The sequence below is a fragment of the Heterodontus francisci genome, chromosome 1 (assembly GCF_036365525.1).
Source record: "Heterodontus francisci isolate sHetFra1 chromosome 1, sHetFra1.hap1, whole genome shotgun sequence".
In the NCBI taxonomy this organism is placed as follows: Eukaryota; Metazoa; Chordata; class Chondrichthyes; order Heterodontiformes; family Heterodontidae; genus Heterodontus; species Heterodontus francisci.
In genome coordinates, this window is record NC_090371.1 from 54,819,522 (window position 1) to 54,839,749 (window position 20,228).

General features: G+C 43.8%; 1 protein-coding gene across 1 annotated transcript in view; it reads right to left on the minus strand.

Annotated features, from left to right (window-relative positions):
• LOC137377668 (coiled-coil domain-containing protein 68-like) overlaps positions 1 to 20,228 on the minus strand; it is a 62,348-nt gene that overhangs the window by 14,032 nt on the left and 28,088 nt on the right. The window contains exons 5-7 of the mRNA XM_068047610.1: positions 5,279 to 5,404; positions 4,184 to 4,312; positions 2,416 to 2,510 (exon numbers count right to left, since the gene is read on the minus strand). Of these exons, the coding sequence (XP_067903711.1) occupies positions 2,416 to 2,510; positions 4,184 to 4,312; positions 5,279 to 5,404 (350 nt within the window). The remainder of the gene's footprint in view (positions 1 to 2,415; positions 2,511 to 4,183; positions 4,313 to 5,278; positions 5,405 to 20,228) is intronic.

A 20,228-nucleotide genomic window follows, 5' to 3' on the forward strand; every position in this document is an offset into this window, starting at 1 on the left:
GTCATTGAGATCTGTGACCATCTGTGAGCCTATAGAGACCCAGTCTCTTGCAGCACTGGCTGTCGATCAACTCCAGGTAGCTCCTTCTTTGCTGTAGATCCTACGCTGAGAGTATAGCCTCTGTGTCCTTCCTGCCCCTTGTATCTCTCCTCTGCTCACCTAATGCCCTGAGCTCTGCCCTTCCTGTGGAGAGTGTTGCTCCTCATTGCCGCTAGGCCCAAAGTCTGAGCGTCATTCTCTCATTGCCAGCTGCTGCCTTCCTTGTGGTCAGCTGGCTGCCCATTTGTCCTTGGTTGCCTGGCCCCTAGCTCTTCTGCCCCTGCAATGCCAGGAGGGTGACAATCCCCTGCACTTCCCAAGCACTTACTGTCCACTCTCCCCGCCACCTGCAATGCGCCAAAGGCACCTGTTTGTCAATGGCCGAGTCCCCATCTGTGCCGTTCACCCTTTTATGGGGTAGAGGTAATTCCCTGGGGTGGCTATGACTGCCACCCACACCCCCCCCCCCCCCCCCCACTGTGTATCTGTATCCCTTCATCTGGTCTGCCCCAACAAAAGCGTGCAGCCCATGCACACCCATGAAAGTCTCAACACCGCCATCCACCCCCCGCCCCATTAATGAGCCCTATTAACATGATCACGCCCTCCCCCAGCAGGATCCGTAAACACAGCCCAGGATATTGCCTCCATGGCATCAAGGGGAAGAACGTCAATGTTTATGCTTTAAAACTTTTGTGAAGGTTGCCTGAGTGTTAGAGTGCTAGTCTATGTGATGTCTCTTGATTTTAGTAGGACTGAGGAAGGGTTTTTGCATAAGACTATAAAGATATAAGAGAAATCTAAAAACAAGATGTTAAGGCTACTATTCTTGCAATATTTATATGTAAATATGTCAAGTATTAGAAGTTGGAGACTGAATGGCACTAATTATAATGTGGGGCAGTGATGATTGGGACTAAAAATAGATTTCTTTCATCCCAGAACAAAGGAGGAAGCTGTGGAAAAGATAAAGGAGGCACCAATCATCATTTTCAACATTCTTTAGAACTAGGAATTGTGCCAAAGCAGTGATGGTTGGCAAATGTTACACTCCATTTAAAGAAAGGGAAAGAGAAAGGCAGAACATTATGGCCCAGTTAGTCTCGCCTCAGCTGGGGGTAAACCTATAAGGGATATTTCCCATTTTTGCACTGCTGGTGGGAGCTTCGATCATTGAGAGCGGATTTCAGAAATATGCGTGTGTGCCTCAGTTCCTGGTATGCACAGCTGACAGGAAAAGGTCTCTACATGCAGTGCAATGTCAGAAAGCTGCCTCTCTGGAGTCCACAATATAGGAGGAAATTAGGGAACACTCAGAAAGATGTGGACTATCGTAATTAGAATTTGCATTTCTATAGTGTCTCTGTCATAAACATCCCAAGGACTGAATAGTGACAGTTAGTATGTCTATAAAGTAGTAGTTAATAAATAACTAATTTAATTTTTTTTTTAAGGAATGGAAGTACATGCATTTTTGCATCTCATCATTTCCTGAGCACCTATAAATTGTGCCAACATGCTCCACTCAGGTTTTCACTGGTTTCTTTTCAAAAGTGAGCTCAATGAGTTCCTAGTGTGGCTGACATCACTATGTATAAAAGGTAGGTAATATACTGAGAAATACATCTCCCACTCTCCCATTTTCTGTGGTTTCTCCTTTGGGATTGAAAAGGGATTTTCTCAAGGTTTTTTTTTGTCCCCTCTAATTGTTATTCTGTATTTTTTCTTTGTTTCTTTCTCCTCGCCCAGGAGACTGTTTGGCTGGCATGCGGAGAGGTTGGGTGGGTGGAGGGTGGGGAGCGGTGGTACCATAAATGGCAGCCCGACAGTGTGGGATTACTTGGTCCATTTTGTTTTGTGTTTGTATGCAACTACAGTACAAATATTCATAAATGTACCTGCAGTAGGTGAAAAGCAAGCCATTTATTTATTTACGCACTCATCTTTGTTAATTAATTATTTTTAAAGACAGTGACTGATGCTAAAAAGAGTAAAAAACACCATAAAAAAAAGTAGAGAAGGTGCGACAGGTAGAAACAATTGTGAGGCATACAGAGAAAAAGAGTCACAGATATTCTGAAAAAGTACATGAGAATGATACTGAGATAGCAAGAGTCAGAAAAACAAAAAGACAAACGGGGCAATTTTCACTTTTACTGCTTGCACAACAACCTGCTGGAGCTGCCCATATGCTCATTATAGAACCATCCTGATTTCCATGGAAATGAAAATTGGGCAGATTCTATAAAGGATGGACAATCAGCTCAGCTGGTTCACCACCCAAGCACCCCCATTGACAGGGAGATGGAAAGTATGAGATAATGGAAGACAAGCTGAAACATTGATGATAATCTGTCAGTGAAGTAAAATTCCTACCTCATTGAGTTGTCTGGAACATCCATAGAAGTAGACCTCTTCCATTCCATTTCTTTTTCCACAGACTCTTTCCTTTCTATCAACTCTTTCTTCTCCTGTATAAAATATTTGTAACTTCTAAGAAGCCTTTAAAATACAGCATATTTAAAAAATTATAGAGTTAACACTGACTTTCATAATGATATAAGAAGTTAGGAGTGAGAAAACGTCATTTAGTCTATCCTCCTTGCCTCTTTAGGCTTTACTCAGGATCTGCAGGAGGTTGTGATTTCCTCTGGTAGTACTTTGGTTACTATAAGTTTCCTTTGAATGCTATTTTAAGACAGATGTTAATGTATATAACAGCCCCTGTTAAAATAGGAATTGTCTGTGAATGTCCTAACCAGTGCACTGTCGGAGGAAATTAAACCTCAGAGTGTTCTCATCTTGCTCCTTTCTCAGGCTTTACTGCATCTTAAATGATGCAATATTAGATTTCAAATGTGTAATTTCATTAGGATTTCAGTAAAGGGGGCAGCTTTTGTACCGTAGGCACTTAAACAGGGAAAGAGATGTATGAGCACGAATATAGATCCTGAGAAAGGTTTCCCTGTTATTATGCCTGAGCATATTGGATAACCCAGGCACAGCACATAGAGAAATATGTGTATTGGTAGAAAATTAGGGAGGCTCTGATGCTGGCATGTGATTCTCCCTACTCAATATTCCTCTTTGAGTTGCATCTAGGCAATCCAAAAAGCTCAGTTGCAAAAACAGAAAATTCTACCCCATTGTCCTTCCAAGCAAGGTTTGTGGCTTTAGAGACACAACCCATTTGGAGCAATGCAGCAAGTTTATTTGATTAGTTGGATGCCTGATAAAACCCATCACAAAAAGCCTCAGCTTCTGATATATTTACACAGGTAGAGTTTCCTTTTGCACAGAGAGATTCCTATTGCACGGAGAGATTAGGCAGAGACTGGCAGAGCCAGTGCACTGGGAAACATCCCACTGCTTGCCCAGCAAAGACCACCCTCTCAACAGGGGAATGAATTTTACAACTATTTGCAACCAAACTGGAAGAACCCCAAGCCCTGTTGACAGATCTAACTGCTGGTTTATCATCATCTGCCCTGGAATGCTGTGGAGCTGCCAGCATCAGGCCTGAATCACTAAAGAACCACCTCACCTAAATAGACAACTCTTACCTCTGCTTACTAAGAGGATAGTTATACTACTTTCAAGTATTGAGCTTAATTCTCATTGGGTGGCCAACAAATGCCAGGCACTTCACATGAACAGCATTACCATCTTTCACGTTGAATGCCACAGGTGCAACCTGTACTTGAACTTTTGCTGTCAGATCAAAAAAAAATCAAACTTCACCCCTTCTTAGTATGGTTGCAAAGGGCTATGTATAGGCTTTAATTAGCAGAACTTCCCTCGGGTCAATATGAATCATTATTGAAACAGAACAACACTTCAGATGGTTCTACAGCCCTGTGGATTCACGGAAAATATTTCTTCTTCTGGTCAGGCAGTGCCGCAGTAACATTGGGAATGCCATGGATGCTCACCTGAAATATTTCAAGTCGTCTCACCCTAGAATTTCAAACAGGTTCAGGGATATTGCAGTGGGAGAGAGGAATTTATGCTCCAGCCCAAATCTACACCTTAAGGCCACCTCAGGAAATTCAGGACCCCGTTATCAGCAAACTTGAGGGCAGACATGTTGTGGATTCATGTCCAAAGGCAACAAATTATCTTCCTTCAGGCTCATTCCATTTACCATTTCCATCCTGTCTATTAGTCTTTCCAGCTCCATGGCTCTGTTCTGTTTCTGCTGAAGTTCTAACATCAGATTATTGTAATTTTCCACACTTCTCTCTAAATTTTTCTCCTGCTCCTCAGCAAAAGTCTGAAAAAGAAGTGAGATATTTTTGGGGTTAACATTCACACCAAAGTTTATTCTTTTTTTATTGCACCTAACTGATTCCTCCTATAAACTGTCAGCTAAACTCTACTTAAAATGACAGATCAGCACACCTGCCAATGTAAAATGTCAATGGTTGTTTGGTTTTTGGGGCCTCTGGCTCTGGCACTGTTCACATAGTTTTAGTTCACCTTACAACACACAAGATGCCACAAATGAGCGGACTGGCAGGCAGTCTGCTCCAAGGCCTCTGCCAATGCTGCTGTTAAGAAGATCAATAGAATGTAATCCATCCTTTATGTTGGTAGTTTTTAGTTATTTTTTCTTCCTTTTTTTTTCCATTCTTTTTTTACATTTTTTACAATCCTTTTTTTTTGCATTTATTTCATTTCATCTTAGTTTGTTCAGTTTGCTTACCCACTGTTTTTTTTCAGGTTTGCACTTGCTGCTGTTCAATATTCAGTGTATTTACACCTAATCTGTACTAATGCTTTGTCTTTCAACACACCATTAACATATTGTTTGCCTTTTCTCCGTGACCTTTTGGTCAGCTATGTGGCCTGGTCCAATCTAGACCTCCATTGTTATCTCTTGCCCCACCCCCACCTCACTTGCTGTGACTTTTCTAATATTTGTCAGTTCCGATGAAGGGTCACTGATCCAAAACGTTAACTCTGCTTCTCTTTCCACAGATGCTGCCAGACCTGCTGAGTGGTTCCAGCATTTCTTGTTTTTATTTCTGATTTCCAGCATCCGCAGTATTTTGCTTTTACTTTATGTAGGTAGTGCCTGGTCTCCAGCATATCCTTCCTTAATGGTCTGATGAAGAACAGAAACTTACCAAAGTTGATTCCTGTCAACATGTTATCCTCTAAAGACATGCAATTCTGGCAAATGTTTGTCTTATCCATTCTGTCCATACCTTTTAATTTGATGTTTAATCGCACTGACCTGTAGCCTGTGCTTCTGTTCTTCATGCTGTTGTTCTAGTTCATCCATTTGCTTTTGATAATGTTCGAAGAGTTTTTGTGAGGCATTCCGAAGTGCTGCGGCTCCTGCTTCTTGAGTGGCCTCCAGCTAAAGACGTGAAGTAATTAAACATCAGAACCACAGAATTTTTAAAAGTAGGAAAAGGCCTTAAATCCAACAATCCTATCTTTAAAAAAAAATGTAAACCCAACGACCCATCTTCACACCATGACCCTCAAACCCTTCTGGGTGATGGATGTGTATGCTTGGTAGTGAATCCAGTGCCCCTTTAATCAGAAAACCTTAGAGAATCAAACAAAAAGTTCCTGAGATCAATGTATGGTGTTAGAAAATCATTTTTTAAAATGCAGATCATGAATGTGCATTTAGGTGGTATGCTCTTCTGATTCATAATGAGTCAGAGGATAATTTTATTTGTTTGAGCTGGGATTGAAACTTGAAATTGGTTACGATGCACTGCAGGACTTCAAAGTGGATATATTTAAATTAGCATGAACACCTGGGATAAAAAAATATTCTGACTACTTGATGGAAGGCTGAAACTGTGGATTATGTCTCTCACTGGGACCACTACCTACAGTTACCAACCTACTGCGCAACCACAATTTAATTATTTAGATTCGGTTCTAGGGTTTGTAAGATTACTGAAATCAATATTTTATCATTTTAAGAATGCAATTTCTCTTGCCATCTGCAGGCTGCAATGACGTCAAAAACAAACTCAGAACTGTTAAAGCTGCAGCGTGAAACATTAACTGTATCAATGCCGGTCTCTAATGTTACAGGCCACACTGAAGTGCTTTTCAGTCAAACAAATTGTAAACAGCTGACCCCAGCAGATGTCCTCACCTTGGACTGGATTTTCGTGGTGGGGACGGGAAACAGGAATTAAGACTATTTCTGGTTCCGAGCCCGTCTCCGGAGGGAAATAGTCACTGTTAGGGATTTTCACTTAGGCGCCCGCTTAATTGGCATGGAGACCGGTTCCCTGTCCAATAAAGGGAGGCATCCAGGCTGTTGAAGCTGAAGGGCCAAGCAGAGGCCTTCCAGCTTGAGAGGAGCAGCAGCCTGAAATGGATGGTAAGTAACTGAGAGGGCACTTCAACATGGAGGCATCCTCTGATCAACTTTTTTAAAAGTTTAAACAAAAAAAAGATACAGCAGCCAAGCTACCACTTTAGGGGAATCGGGGGAATCCATCTGCAGGGCAGTCTTTGACAGCTCTCACACTCAGGCAAGCAGGGAAGGCCTCTAGTGTTGCCTGGAGCATTGGCCACCCTCCTGGCATGCCGCTAGGTGCCCGCCTCCAGGCATTTAAACATGCCCCCGTCATTTCGGGAAACTGGCAGCCACCTGGAATCCCAAATGGCCTTCTTTAAGCAGCCTTAATAAGACTCTTAACGAGTCTATTCGGCTATCTGCCTGGTGAAGGCGGGTAGCTCTGCTGGCCCCAAACCCATCTTCGCCAAAATGGCTGGCACCGTGAACGGTGTCAGGAAAACGGCATGCCGACTGGCGCCAGTATTTTTGGGCCCTGTCTGCGTCCGTTCCCACCCTCAGCAGGACCCGAAAATTTAGCCCATTGTATTCACAGTGATCTGTAGTCAGGAGCTCACTGACTGTCGCAAGCAAGAGATATTCTGTAGCTGCAGTTGTTACAGAGATCTGAAAATGTGCGTGCACTTCCTGCCTGCCATATTGGGAGAATAGTAGTCCAGGTAGTGTCCGAAAAATGGACACTTCATGTATGGCCAGATTTATAGGCGTGAGTGTGCAGGTTGATAAAACCATAAAAATGGACAATTGTGTTTTGGATTTTATAAATAGGCGCATAGAGGACAAGACCAAGGATATAGTTGGTTTTAACCCTATCCTCTCGGTAGTAAACAAGCAGCAGGCAGGAACCACACAAAGCTATGTGAATTAGGGCCCTTGTATGTCAGGCAGAACACAAAGTAGTTTTAAATGGTGGGTGGGGACTGCTGGGGATGAGCATGGATGTCACAGTGGTTTTCCTGCCAGGCAGAAGCAAGTCTGCAGCTGCACTGAAGACAGATGAGGCCCTTCAGGTAAGTCGAAAACTTTTTCTGTGGGGCTCGAAGGTGTAGGAGTGCTCCTCCAGGCCCAACAAGGAAGGTTGGACTGCCCTCATTTCCCTCCCACGGGATGGTTGGAAAGAAACACCCCCACCACCACTCCTCATAACTTACTTGGAAGGTGGCAGAGAATACAAGGGCTGCCTGATCGTCACCTGCTGCCAGCTGCTCTGTGCCCTTTTAACCCTGTTCCAGACTGGAAGTGGGCTGGCACAATAAGACCCAACGGTTAAAACCTCCACGGCCACCTGCTGCCTCCACTGAGTGGGAACTCAACTCACCACAGCAGTTTGCCAACAGAAACATGTCAGGATAAATGGCCAGAGAGCATGTGTATAGTGTAGATTCACTAGGATGATGCCAGCGTTCCTTTAGAACTCCTAGTTGACATCAAATTCCAGCCCCCACCCACTCAGGTAATCCATCCAGCTTCTGCCCCTTATCCCACCACTGCAGCAATGGGTTACGCTCCATTTACCAATCAGACCCCACTTCTTTAATGTTTTGGAAATGCTTACTATTAGAATTATAAGCAGTTTTGATAAGCTTACTAGCACACCTCTGCAATGTTTATATACTTCTAGGTTGAGGACCAAACCTACATTTAGTTACTCAAGAGCAACATACCTTTGGCTAACAAAACTAAAGAGTTCTTGGGTTAGGTTTGTCATTATTAAACTGTGATTTTTTTTTTCTCCTAAATAATTCAAAATCTGGCAGAAAAGTGCACAAGCTTTATAACTCTGGCTCATCTTACATTCATAAGTTTAAATGAACTAAAGAGAAAGGAAAACTAATTTTAAAAAAGGTGAAAAGATAATTCATGTCTTACATCATTACGTACATTAGTTACTGTTATAATATCGCACTGGCTGGGAGCTCTGACAGTTGTTATGACCAGGTAAGAAAGGAGTCTAGGGTTCCCTGTTACTGTTCTTCGAGCTCGCTGTAGAGTCCTTGATTATGGGTAGATCTTGCTTTTTGTTGGGGCACAGTATTCTTCTTAAACCTTGTGCGAAGTAGGAGACTTTTCTCTCTTGAGGTTCATGACTTCAGTGGATTTGGAGTTCCGTGAGAAAGAGATGGGAGCAGACAAGACAGGCTGCGGCGAGCCAGCCAGGAGAAGTCTTTACAGTCCAGGAGCAAACAGTCTCTATCTCTGAAACTGTCTTTACAATTCAAAAGAACTCAGGTTGCCCAGCAGCTTAGTCATGTGACAAGCTGGTTTGACCATGTCTGTTTGTGGATTCGGCTATCTTAGCAGTCATCCTGGAATGTGAGCTTCCTCACCTTCAATGTCTGGTGATCAAAGTCCATTGTGGATTGATTATGTCAGGGAATGGTCATTTGTCTCCACAAGCACTGTCTGTTAGTATGTAAATGTTTTTCCAGCCATGGCTGATGTGTTTAACAAGTCATTTCCTCACTCCAACAACAGTTTAAAATCAATGTTCATATGACAAAATTAATATGCCTCATTCTTGGCAGGTGGGGGTCTGCATGACATCACCACACCCGACGGAATGAAATGCGATTTGAGAAAAGCACATTCATTCAAAAGGGTCGAAAGAGAAAATATAATATACAGGAAAAAAGCATGCATCTCTCTCTCTCATTCACATTCATTCATAAATCCTAAAACTTATTACAGCCTGTCTTTTCTTGGTGGCAGTGTTACTTTAACTACCCTTTTTTGGTATCCCAATAAACATGTGATTTTTTGGGGGATGTTTTTCTTCAGTTTTCCTATTTCCATGACTGCCTAGGGTCTTTGTTCCGGTTGAGGTCTGCAAAGGGGGATGGTTAGGTTTAATTAGCCCCAGGTTAAGTTCTGTTCAGGGTGGTGGCAGTGGGTGGTTCCACTCTGAACTCACTTTCAGTGCCTTGATTTGTCATGCAAAAGCTTTTCACCTCAAGGGATGGCTGGTGTCCTTTTTTCCTGACTGTGGGGGAGAATTGTTTGCTAATCTTCCCTTTATCCTCTGGGACACTCCTGCTTGCAGGCATTTGTCCAGATTCTGCTGCACTCCCCTGCGGCACTTCGACTAGGTGAGGTCTCTCTGCCCTCTTGAGGACTTTCTTTGTCTCTACAGGTGCATGCAAATGCTGTTAGCAACTCTAGTGTCAACATTTACATAGGAGGATGTGGGGTCTAATTTTTCAAACATTTTGGGGGTTGGCTGACTGGACATTAGGGGTTTTCATCTGGGATTCTTCACAGACTTCCTTTAACCTTCCCTTTTGGTACCTTTTTCCCCTTTCCTTTCTAACCTGTTGCCAGCCTTGTGCCTGCCTGTCCCCTTTTATTCTCGGCAGGGGTCCCTTACAGTTTAACAGCCCTCTGCTGGAGGGGCCTCCTAACACAAGACTTAGGGATGCAGATTTCACTGTAGGTTGGGGTTTCCCCTCAACCTGTCACACGTGGCAACTCCTGCAGTACTCCACCACAGCTTTGTGGAGTTTTGGCCAGTCAAACTGCTGTCTTATGCAGGCTTTGGTTTTTTGTGTACCGGCATGTACAACCACTGCAATTTCATGGGCCATTCTTACTATTTCTCTCCAGTACCTCTGAGATGCAGAGGGATCTGGGTGTACTAGTGCATGAATCGCAAAAGGTTAGTATGCTGGTACAGCACGTAATTGGGAAACTAATAGAATCTTATCATTTATCGCGAGGGGAATTGAATACAAAAGCAGGGAGGTTATACTTCAGCTATACAGGGCATTGATGAGAGTACTGTGTACTGTACTGGTCGTCTTATTTAAGGAAGGATGTAAATGAGTTGGAGGCAGTACAGAGAAGGTTTACTGGACTAATACCTGGAATGGGTGGCCCATCTTACAAGGAAAAATTGGACAGGCTAGGCTTGTATCCGCTGGAATTTAGAATAGTAAGAGGCGACTTGATTGAAACATATAAGAGCCTGAGGGGTCTTGACAGGGTGGATGTGAAAAGGATGTTTCCCCTTGTGGGAGGATCTAGAACTAGGGGTCACTGTTTAAAAATAAGGGGTCACCCATTTAAGACAGAGATGAGGAGAAATATTTCTCTCAGACAGTTGTGAGAATTTGGAACTCACTTCCTCAAAAGGTAGTGGAAGCAGAGTCTTCAAATATTTTTGAGGCAGAGGTTGATAGATTCTTGATAAGCAAGGGAGTGAAAGTTTATCGGGGGTAGGCGGGAATGTGGAGTTGGGGTTACAATCAGATCAGCCATGATCTTATTGAATGGCAGAGCAGGCGCGAGGGGTCGAGTAGCCTACTCCTGCTCCTAATGCGTATGTTCATATGTACCTCTGTGGCACCACTAACTGGTGCACCACTGTCCACTCCTTGCTCTCAGGTCTGTGAGGAGAACTCCATTTCCTCATCAATACCGCATTTTTAAATAGGAGCCATCAGGGACTCCCTCTGCTTCAAGTTCAGACTGGGCAGCCTGTGCTAACTCTCGCAATACTGGGTCGGCACGCTGAGCCTCAGCTATGGAAAATCCATTTAATTCATTCCCTGGATCTCCTAACTTTCCAAAGACAGTCTCAGATAGACAGACCTCATGGCCATTTGCCTGCAGCGCCAATGCAGTCTCCTCTGGAGCAACTGGTTTGATCATAGCCTGATCCAATACGCATTCAGGGAAACTGCAGAGGTCCATCTCCTGCCACTGCCCTTGTCTCTCTGAACTCCTGCGGTCTTTCTTTCACAACTGGGGTGGCTACCACCTTCACCCCCACCTGATCATTACCTAGGAGCAGGGCAACCCCATCCACAGGCAACCTTGGGACAATCCCTACGGTCACCGGTCCCGAAACTAGGTCGCACTCTAAATGCACCCGATGTACAGGTACAGGCATACACTGCCCTCCAATACCATTCAACACCATTTTGGTGTTCACTGCACTCTCTGGGGAAAAGGTCAGGCCTTTTCCCAGTAAAAGGGATCTAGTGGCCCCCGTGTTCCTGAGAATTACTATGGGCTTTCTTGCCCCACTTGAGGTTATGGAGTTACTCTCCCTTCAGATACAAAACCCTGATAACCTTCAGGAATCCTTTTAAATTTTCCTGTACTTGCAGCTGTGAGCTTCCTGAGTCTCACTCTTACTGCAGTTAATGCCACAGCTTGTTCTGCAGTGCTTTCTGTCAGGTTCCTGTCTTCACTGAGCAGATGTGCCCTGATTAACGCTACAGGTTTTCCCTTTAGTTTCCAGCAGTCAGCTCTTAAATACCCTGCTTTATTACAATGGCAGCACGCAGGTCTCCAGGTCTCACTCTTGCTCACAGCACCTTCCTTTTTGGCTGGAGGAGGACCCGCTGTGACTCCTGCTTTTCATTCCCTCCCAGGATTGCTTGGGCTTCTATCACCTTCCCAGCCTCTGTCCTTTTCGGATTTGTGGAGGTGATTAGGAAAGGTTCTCCCCTGGGAATCCAACTTATAAATTAAAGCAAACTCATCAGCCAGAATGGCTGCTTGCCGGTCTCTCTGAGCCCACTGCTCCTCTACACGGGTCTCTATGGAGAGTGGGAGAGAGTGTTTATATTCCTCTACCAGAATTATTTCTCTGAGATTCTCATAGCTGAGCTGTACTTTAAGAGCCCTCAGCCACTGGTCAAAAGCCAGCTGCTTACTTCTTTCAAACTCCAGATATGTTTGATCAGCTTGCTTCTTGAGGGTTCTAAACTTTTGGCAATAGGCTTTGGGTACTAATTCATATGCCCTGAGGATAGCATTTTCATCTGTTCATAATCTGATAATCTCATCTGGCAACTGGGAATAAACCTCATAGGCTTTTCTGGTTAGCTTGCTTTGTAATAAAAGAGGCCAAGTCTCAGCTGGCCATTTTAGCTGCCTTGCCAGTTTCTCAAAAGACACAAAAAATTCTTCTACATCTCCCTCATTGAATTTTTGCATTAGTTGAGATAGTTTTAACAATTCGATACCCAGCCCTGAATTATGCTCTTCCATATTGGCCATGCTTTCACTGGGGTTACTCTGTTGCCCCCTAGTTAACTCAAACCACCTTAGCTCTCTTTCTGCACATTCTTTCTGGAAGGTTCTTTCTCTCTCTCCCTCTCCTCTCTCTCTTTTTCTTCATGTTCCTTCTGGAAGGCTCTTTCTTTCTCCCTGTCCTGCCTCTCTCTCTCTTTTTCCCTTTCCTCAAATTCAAGTTTCCTCTGTTCCAATTGTATCTTTGCTAACGATACCCTGTCAGAGTCTGTTTCTAACCCTGTTTCTGCTTCTTCAGATTCAAGCGAAAAATGGTTAGCGACTAGTCTTAGGAGTACAGACTTTCTAGCCTTGCCACGTAGAGTGATCCCACACTGCTCAGCCATTTTTCTCAGCTCCTCCATTGACAGTGTTTTAACTTATCTCAAGATACTTTACCCTGGCTTGGGGAGCTACTAGCTACAGTTGCAGACATGTTAGTATTGAAGTACACACAACCACAAGAAAGCCTGTATTGAAATCTTTCTCTTTTTTGATTGGGAACAATTTGGCTTCCCACTTCCAATTTCTCTCATTTGTCTGTGGATAAAATCCAGGATGGAAGCCCCTCAATTTCTGTTACGACCAGGTAAGAAAGGGGTCTAGGTTTCCCTCTCAGCCTTCACCTGGTCTTACTGTAACAGGGTTTACTTTTAAACACACCGTGTTTTTAGCTCCCCCTTGGTGAATCCTTGTTCACCACTTTCCAATTGTAAGGCAAAGAAACCAGCCAAACAGGTTTTCTCAGGTTTATAGAAGAAAAGTTAAAATTTATTAAACTTAAACTATAATTCGGTTAACACCTATGGATACACGATGCACCCACGCTAGCATGCATACGTGATAAACACACATGCAGATAGAGACAGAAAAGAGCAGAAGAAATAAAGTGGAAAAGTTTGAGGCAATATCTGATGATGGTTTTGGTTACTGTTCTTCGTGCTTGCTGTAGAGTCCTTGATTGTAGGTAGATCTTGCTTTTCGTTGGGGCCAGTATTCTTCTTGAATCTTGTTCGATATAGGAGACGTTTCTCTCTTGAGGTTCATGTCTTCAGTGGATTTGGAGTTCCGTGAGAAAGAGATGGGAGCAGACAGGAGAGGCTGTGGCGAGCCAGCCAGGAGAGGTCTTTACAGTCCAGGAGCAAACAGTCTTTCTCACTCAACCTGTCTGTACAATTCAAAAAGACTCAGGTTGCCCAGCAGGTTAGTCATGTGATGAGCTGGATTGACCATGTCTGTTTGTGGATTCGGCTATCTTAGCAGTCATCTTGGAATGTGAGCTTCCTCACCTTCAATGTCCGGTGATCAAAGTCCATTGTGGGTTGAATGTGTCAGGAAATGGTCCTTTGACTCCACAAGCACTGTCTGTTAGTATGTAAATGTTTATTCCAGCCATGGCTGATGTGTTTAACAAGTCATTTCCTCGCTCCAGCAACAGTTTAAAATCAATGTCATATGACAAAATTAATATGCCTCATTCTTGGCAGGTGGGGGTCTTCATGACACAGTCCTCGAGCTTGATCATGACTAGTTGATTAACTATTTCAGATTTAAGCACATTACCCTGCCCTTCTGAAACAGCTAAACACATTATCTACACAAAGTCTTGGGCCCTGATTTTGGGCTTGATTTTCAATTCGCCGTCAGGAAGCTGACGCCCAGATAATTTCCAGGTCCTGACCTCGTGCCACATCTGCGTCGCTAATGCAATGTAAATGTAAATGCCCTAATTGGGCCAGATGTGAGCTCAGCACTGGCGCTGAGTGTATCCAGGAGACGGGAACTGTCTGCAGAGCATGAGTGGCAAAGGCAGACAGTGGCCATTATGGAAGAGAGGAAGCCAGCTAGAAGAGGACCAGCAACCTCAACGTGCACAAAAGTTGGTAAACAGCCAACTGAAAGGCTCCAACTGAAGCAAGATCCCGCAGGTGCCAAAGGTTTGCAACATAAAAAATTCCTTCATTTCTGCCCACGTTGAACCCGACAGCTGTGCACTAATGTGGACCAGACTGATCGGGTTCAATGATTTCCAAATTGAAAATTGCCTTCCTCGGCCTGTAAACAAGCTCATCAAGTAACTTAAGTGGAGGCAAACAGATTACTGACTTAATCCCCCACACCCCCACTTTGAAAAGTCAAGCACGTCCTGGAGGTGTGGGACATTGACACACCAGCTGGAGGCACTATTTTCAAAGCATGCCCCAATGGGCAATTGAAAATGTCGGCCTTTAACTCTGGTTGGTTTTTAGGTCGTTGGACAGAATGGCATTTGGAAATTCACCCATTGCTCCAGGAATGCGGCCTGGCCAATTTAACTCCTGGGCAAGAAATCAGCAAGAAGAAGCCGAAAAGGTCATCCACGGACACCATTAATGCGGATTAACTTCGGGAGCCATGTCATTAGGGGACATGCGTTTGGGAAGGGGGAAGAGTCCTTTGCAAGGGAGACCTAAGCATTCCTTGTGGAGCCTGGAGCAGCATTCCAGGTCCTCCTGGCACTAGAAGGAAAGTTAATTTAAAACAAAAACACTTGTTTGTGCCTCTTCTGGCCCTGGCTTCTCTTCTTACTGTCATCATCTGGTAGGAAATGGTACAGTGGCTTCCCTGCTCAGGCACCTGTTAAAATGATAGTAGGGTCTGGATGACATCAGTGGAACCCTACATACTTATGTAAAGAAGGACCTCAGCAGCATTTGGGGTTTCCTTGCCACCTGATCAGGTGGCAGCTTTCCAGTACATAAGTAACCAGAAAGATTTTAACTACTCACCAGTGTCTGCCAGATAGATAAGGTTAAAATTGTCCCCTTGCTTTTCATACATTTTGGTGATTTGTTTTATTTCCTGGTAAACTATAGTAAAATAAATTATTTACAGTACCACATCTGCAGGCGATTTGCAGGTATTTTAAAAAGTGATTAACCTGAGCCTTTGTTCGATACACAATAGATAAAAGAATTGTGAATCTGCCACCTACCAATTTTAAAGGGATGACCTTATTTATTTTAATTGAAATGCTGGGTTAGAAGTTCGTCGGTGTCCAATTTTGCATGCGGAGATGGTGATGTGCCCACGATGCATGCCCAGACAAGGCAGTACAATGCCAGGTCAAAATTGGACCGAGGATCTTAATAATATTAACCATAGAACCATAGAAAAGTTACAGCACTTCAGGTACAGATCCAGGTACCTTTTAAATGAGTTGAGGGTTTCTGCCTCCACCACCGATCCGGGCAGTGAATTCCAGACACCCACCACCCTCTGGGTGAAAAAGTTTTTCCTCATGTCCCCTCTAATCCTTCTATCAATCACCTTAAATCTGTGCCTCCTGGTAATTGACCTCTCTGCTAGGGGAAACAGGTCCTTCCTGTCTACTCTATCAAGGCCCCTCATAATTTTGTACACCTCTATTAAGTCACCCCTCAGCCTCCTCTGTTCTAAGGAAAATAACCCTAGCCTATCCAATCTTTCCTCATAGCTGCAGTTTTCAAGCCCTGGCAACATTCTTGCAAATTTCCTCTGTACTCTCTCCAGAGCAATTGTGTCCTTCCTGTGATGACCAGAACTGTACGTAATATTCCAGCTGTGGCCTAATCAGCATTTTATACAGTTCCAGTATTACATTCCTGCTTTTGTATTCTATCTTCTTTCTTTCTTCTTCTTTGGCCTCCTTGTCTCGGGGGACAATGGGTAAGCGCCTGGAGGTGGTCAGTGGTTTGTGGAGCAGCACCCGGAGTGGCTATAAAGGTCAAAACTAGAGTGACAGACTCTTCCACAGGCACTGCAGATAAAATTGGTTGTCAGGGCTGTTTCGCAGTTGGCTCTCCCCTTGCGCTTCTGTCTTTTTTCCTGCCAACTGCTAAGTCTCTTCGACTCACCACACTTTAGTCCCGCCTTTATGGCTGCTCGCCAGCTCTGGCGATCGCTGGCAACTGACTCCCACAACTTGTGATCAATGTCACAGGACTTCATGTCGCGTTTGCAGACATCTTTAAAGCGGAGACATGGACGGCCGGTGGGTCTGATACTAGTGGCGAGCTCACTGTACAATGTGTCCTTGGGGATCCTGCCATCTTCCATGCAGCTCACATGGCCAAGCCATCTCAAGCGCCGTTGACTCAGTAGGGTGTATAAGCTGGGGATGTTGGCCGCCTCGAGGACTTCTGTGTTGGTGATACGGTCCTGCCACCTGATGCCAAGGATTCTCCGGAGGCAGCGAAGATGGAATGAATTGAGACATCGCTCTTGGCTGACATACCTGACATATTCTATACCTCAGCCAATAAAGGAAAGTATTCCATATGCCATCTTCACCAATTTATCTACATGTCCTGCCACCTTCAGGGACCTGTGGACATGCACTCCAAGGTCGCTTACTTCCTCTACCCCTCTCAATATCCTCCTGTTTATTGTGTATTCCCTCGCTTTGTTTGCCCTCCCCAAATGCATTACCTCACATTTCTCCGGATTGAATTCCACTTGCTGCCTTTCTGCCCACTCAATCAAACCATTGATACAATTCTGGAGTCTACAGCTATCCTCTTCACTATCAACTACACATCCAATTTTTGTGTCATCTGCAAATTTCCCAATCATGCCTCCCAGAGTTAAGTCAAAATCATTAATATATACCACAAACAGCAATGGACCCAACACTGTGCCCTGTGGAACGCCACCGGAAACTGCCTTCCATTCACAAAAACATCCGTCACTGAGCCAATTTTTGATCCAACTCGCCACACTCTCCTGTAACCCATGGGCTTTTACTTTTCTGACCGGTCTGCCATGTGGGACCTTGTCAAATGCCTTACTAAAATCCATGTTGATGCACTACGCTCATCCATCCTCCTTGTTACTTCCTCAAAAAATTCAATTAAGTTAGTAAGACACGACTTTCCCTTAACAAATCCATGCTGACTATCCTGATTAATTTGTGCCTTTTTAAGTGACAGTTTATCCTGTCTCTCAGAATAGATTCTAATACTTTGCCCACCACTGAGGTCAGACTGACCAGCCTAAAATAATTTGGTCTATCCCTTGCACCCTTTTTAAACAATGGTACAACGTTCGTAGATCTCCACTCCTCTGGTACCTCACCTGCACCTAGTGAGGGCTTGAAGATGATCCTCAGAGCATTTGCTATTTCCTCCCTGGCTTCCTTTAACAGCCTGGGATACAATCCATCCGGCCCTGGTGATTTATTCACTTTCAAGGAAGTCAGACCCTCTCTTATTATGCTTATTGTATCTAATATTTCACACTCCTCCTCTTTAAATACAATGTCTGCATCAACTCTCTCCTTTGTGAAGACAGCGACAAAGTATTCATTAAGAACCTTGCCCACATCTTCTGCATCCACGCATAAGTTCCCTTGTATATGTCTGATAGGCCCTAACCTTTCCGTTATTATCCCCTTCCTCTTAATGTACTGATAAAACATCTTTGGGTTTTCCTTGATTTTACCTGCCAATATTTTTTCATGTCCTCTCTTTGTTTTCCTAATTTCCTTTTTTACTTCACCCCTGCACTTTCTATACTCCTCTATGTTTTCTAAAGTATTAAGTTTTTTGTGACCATCATAATCTTTTCTTTTCTGCTTCAGGGATGTCTTGCTGCAATTATACAAGACTTTGGGGAGACCACATCTGGAGTATTGTGTGCAGTTTCGTCTCCTTATCTGAGAAGGGATGTTCTTGCTATGGAGGGAGCGCAGCGAAGGTTCAACAGACTGATTCCGGGGATGGCAGGACTGACGTATGAAGAGAGATTGGGTTGATAAGGCTTGTATTCGCTAGAGTTTAGAAGAATGAGAGGGGATCTCATAGAAACCTACAAAATTCTAACAGGACTGGACAGACTAGATGCAGAAGGATGTTCCCGATGGTGGGGGAGTCCAGGACGAGGGGTCACAAGCTAAGGATAAGGGGCAAGCTATTTAGGACTGAGATGAGGAGAGATTTCTTCACCCAGAGAATGGTGAACCTGTGGAATTCTCTACCACAGAAAGCAGTTGAGGCCAAATCATTAAATATATTCAAGAAAGAGGTAGATATAGTTCTTCGGGCTAAAGGAATCAAGGGATATGGAGAGAAAGCGGGAACAGGGTACAGAGTTTGGACGATCAGCCATGATCATATTGAATGGCGGTACAGGCTCAAAGGTCCGAATGGCCTACTCCTATTTTCTATTATCTTACCATGTATGCTTTTAGATATCCAAGGGCTCTAGATTGGGCAGCACCACCCTTTTTCTTTGTGGCGACATATCTACACTGTGCTCCTAGAATCTCGCTTTTGAATGCCTCCCACTGGTTTGCCACTGATTTTCCTTCAAGTAGCTGTATCCAGTCCACTTTTGCCAGGTCACCTGTCAGCTTCGTAAAATTTGCCTTCCCCCAATTTAGAACTTTTACTTCTGTTCTATTCTTGTCCTTTTCCATAATAACGCTAAATCTAACTGTATTGTGGTCACTATCTCCAAAATGGTCACCCATTGCTCCTTCATCGACTTGCCTAGCTTCATTTCCTAAGTCTAAATCTAGAATTGTGTCCCGTCTCGTGGGCTTGTTACATGCTGGTTAAAAAAGTTCTCTGGAATACAGTTCAAGAATTTTGTGCCCTCTGTGCCCTTCACATTGTTTGTATCCCAGTTGATATTAGGGTAATTGAAATCCCCAACTATTAATACCCTATTGTTTTTGTACTCAAAAATTGGCCTACATATTTGTTCTTCTATCTCCCTTTCACTATTTGGTGTCTATAGTACACTCCTACTAGTGTGGCTGCCCCTTTTTTACAGCTGTAATTGATTCTTTAACCAACAATGCTACACCCCCTCCTTTTTATCCCCCATCTCTATCTCACCTGAAAACTCTATATCCAGGGATGATGAGCTGCCATTTTTACTCCTCTTTAAGCTAAGTTTCCGTTGTAGCAATGATATCATGCTGCCATGTGTCTCTGTGCCCTCAGCTCATCAGCTTTATTTGCTATACTCCTTGAATTTAAATAAATATCTTTTAACACTGCCAAATTCCTGTGCCTCACACTTTTTAACCTTTGCTTCTTTTGTCTTTCAGAGTCACTCACTCTCTTTCCCTGCCCTGAAATTGTTCTTTCTGAAACTGCCCTCAGGTTCCCATCCCTCTGCCAATCTAGTTTAAACCAGCCCCAACAGCACTAGCAAACCTTCCTACAAGGATATTCATCACGGTCCTGTTCAGGTGTAGACCTGACTAACCTCCCCTAACTATAGAATCCCCTATTAGTTGAGCAAGCTGCCACCATCTGTCACACCTCCACAAGGATTTCACCCATTTGAAGAAAATTAATATTGGAATGTTTGCCTCTCCAGAAGCTTCCTGAAGCTAAGTCCAGGGAGGGATGGTAGAGTATTCTAAGTGAGGTCCAACCAAGGTCTTGTATAGGGACAAAGTGGTATGTTTTGTTTTTGTAGTCAATTGTCCTGTAAATACACTCTAGAACCCACTTTGCTTTATCTATTGCTTCATGACATTAGTTATGAACCTTTAGAGATTGATGCACTTTAACACATATCATTTTCTTTCACAATTCTATTATGTTCCCTGGAGAGTGTTTTTATATTTGGAATTAGACCGTCCCACCTGTATAGCACTACATTTCTCTAAGTTAAACATCATTTCCCAAGCATCAACCCATTCCCTAACTCATTTCGACCTGCTTGAGGTAGAGAGCATTCTCTGCAGTCCTAACTCTCACACATAACTTGGTATCGTCCACAAATGCGTTTATTATTCTCCCAACACCTACCGCTAAATCAATAATAAAAAGAGTAAAGACCGAAGGTCCTCGCACCA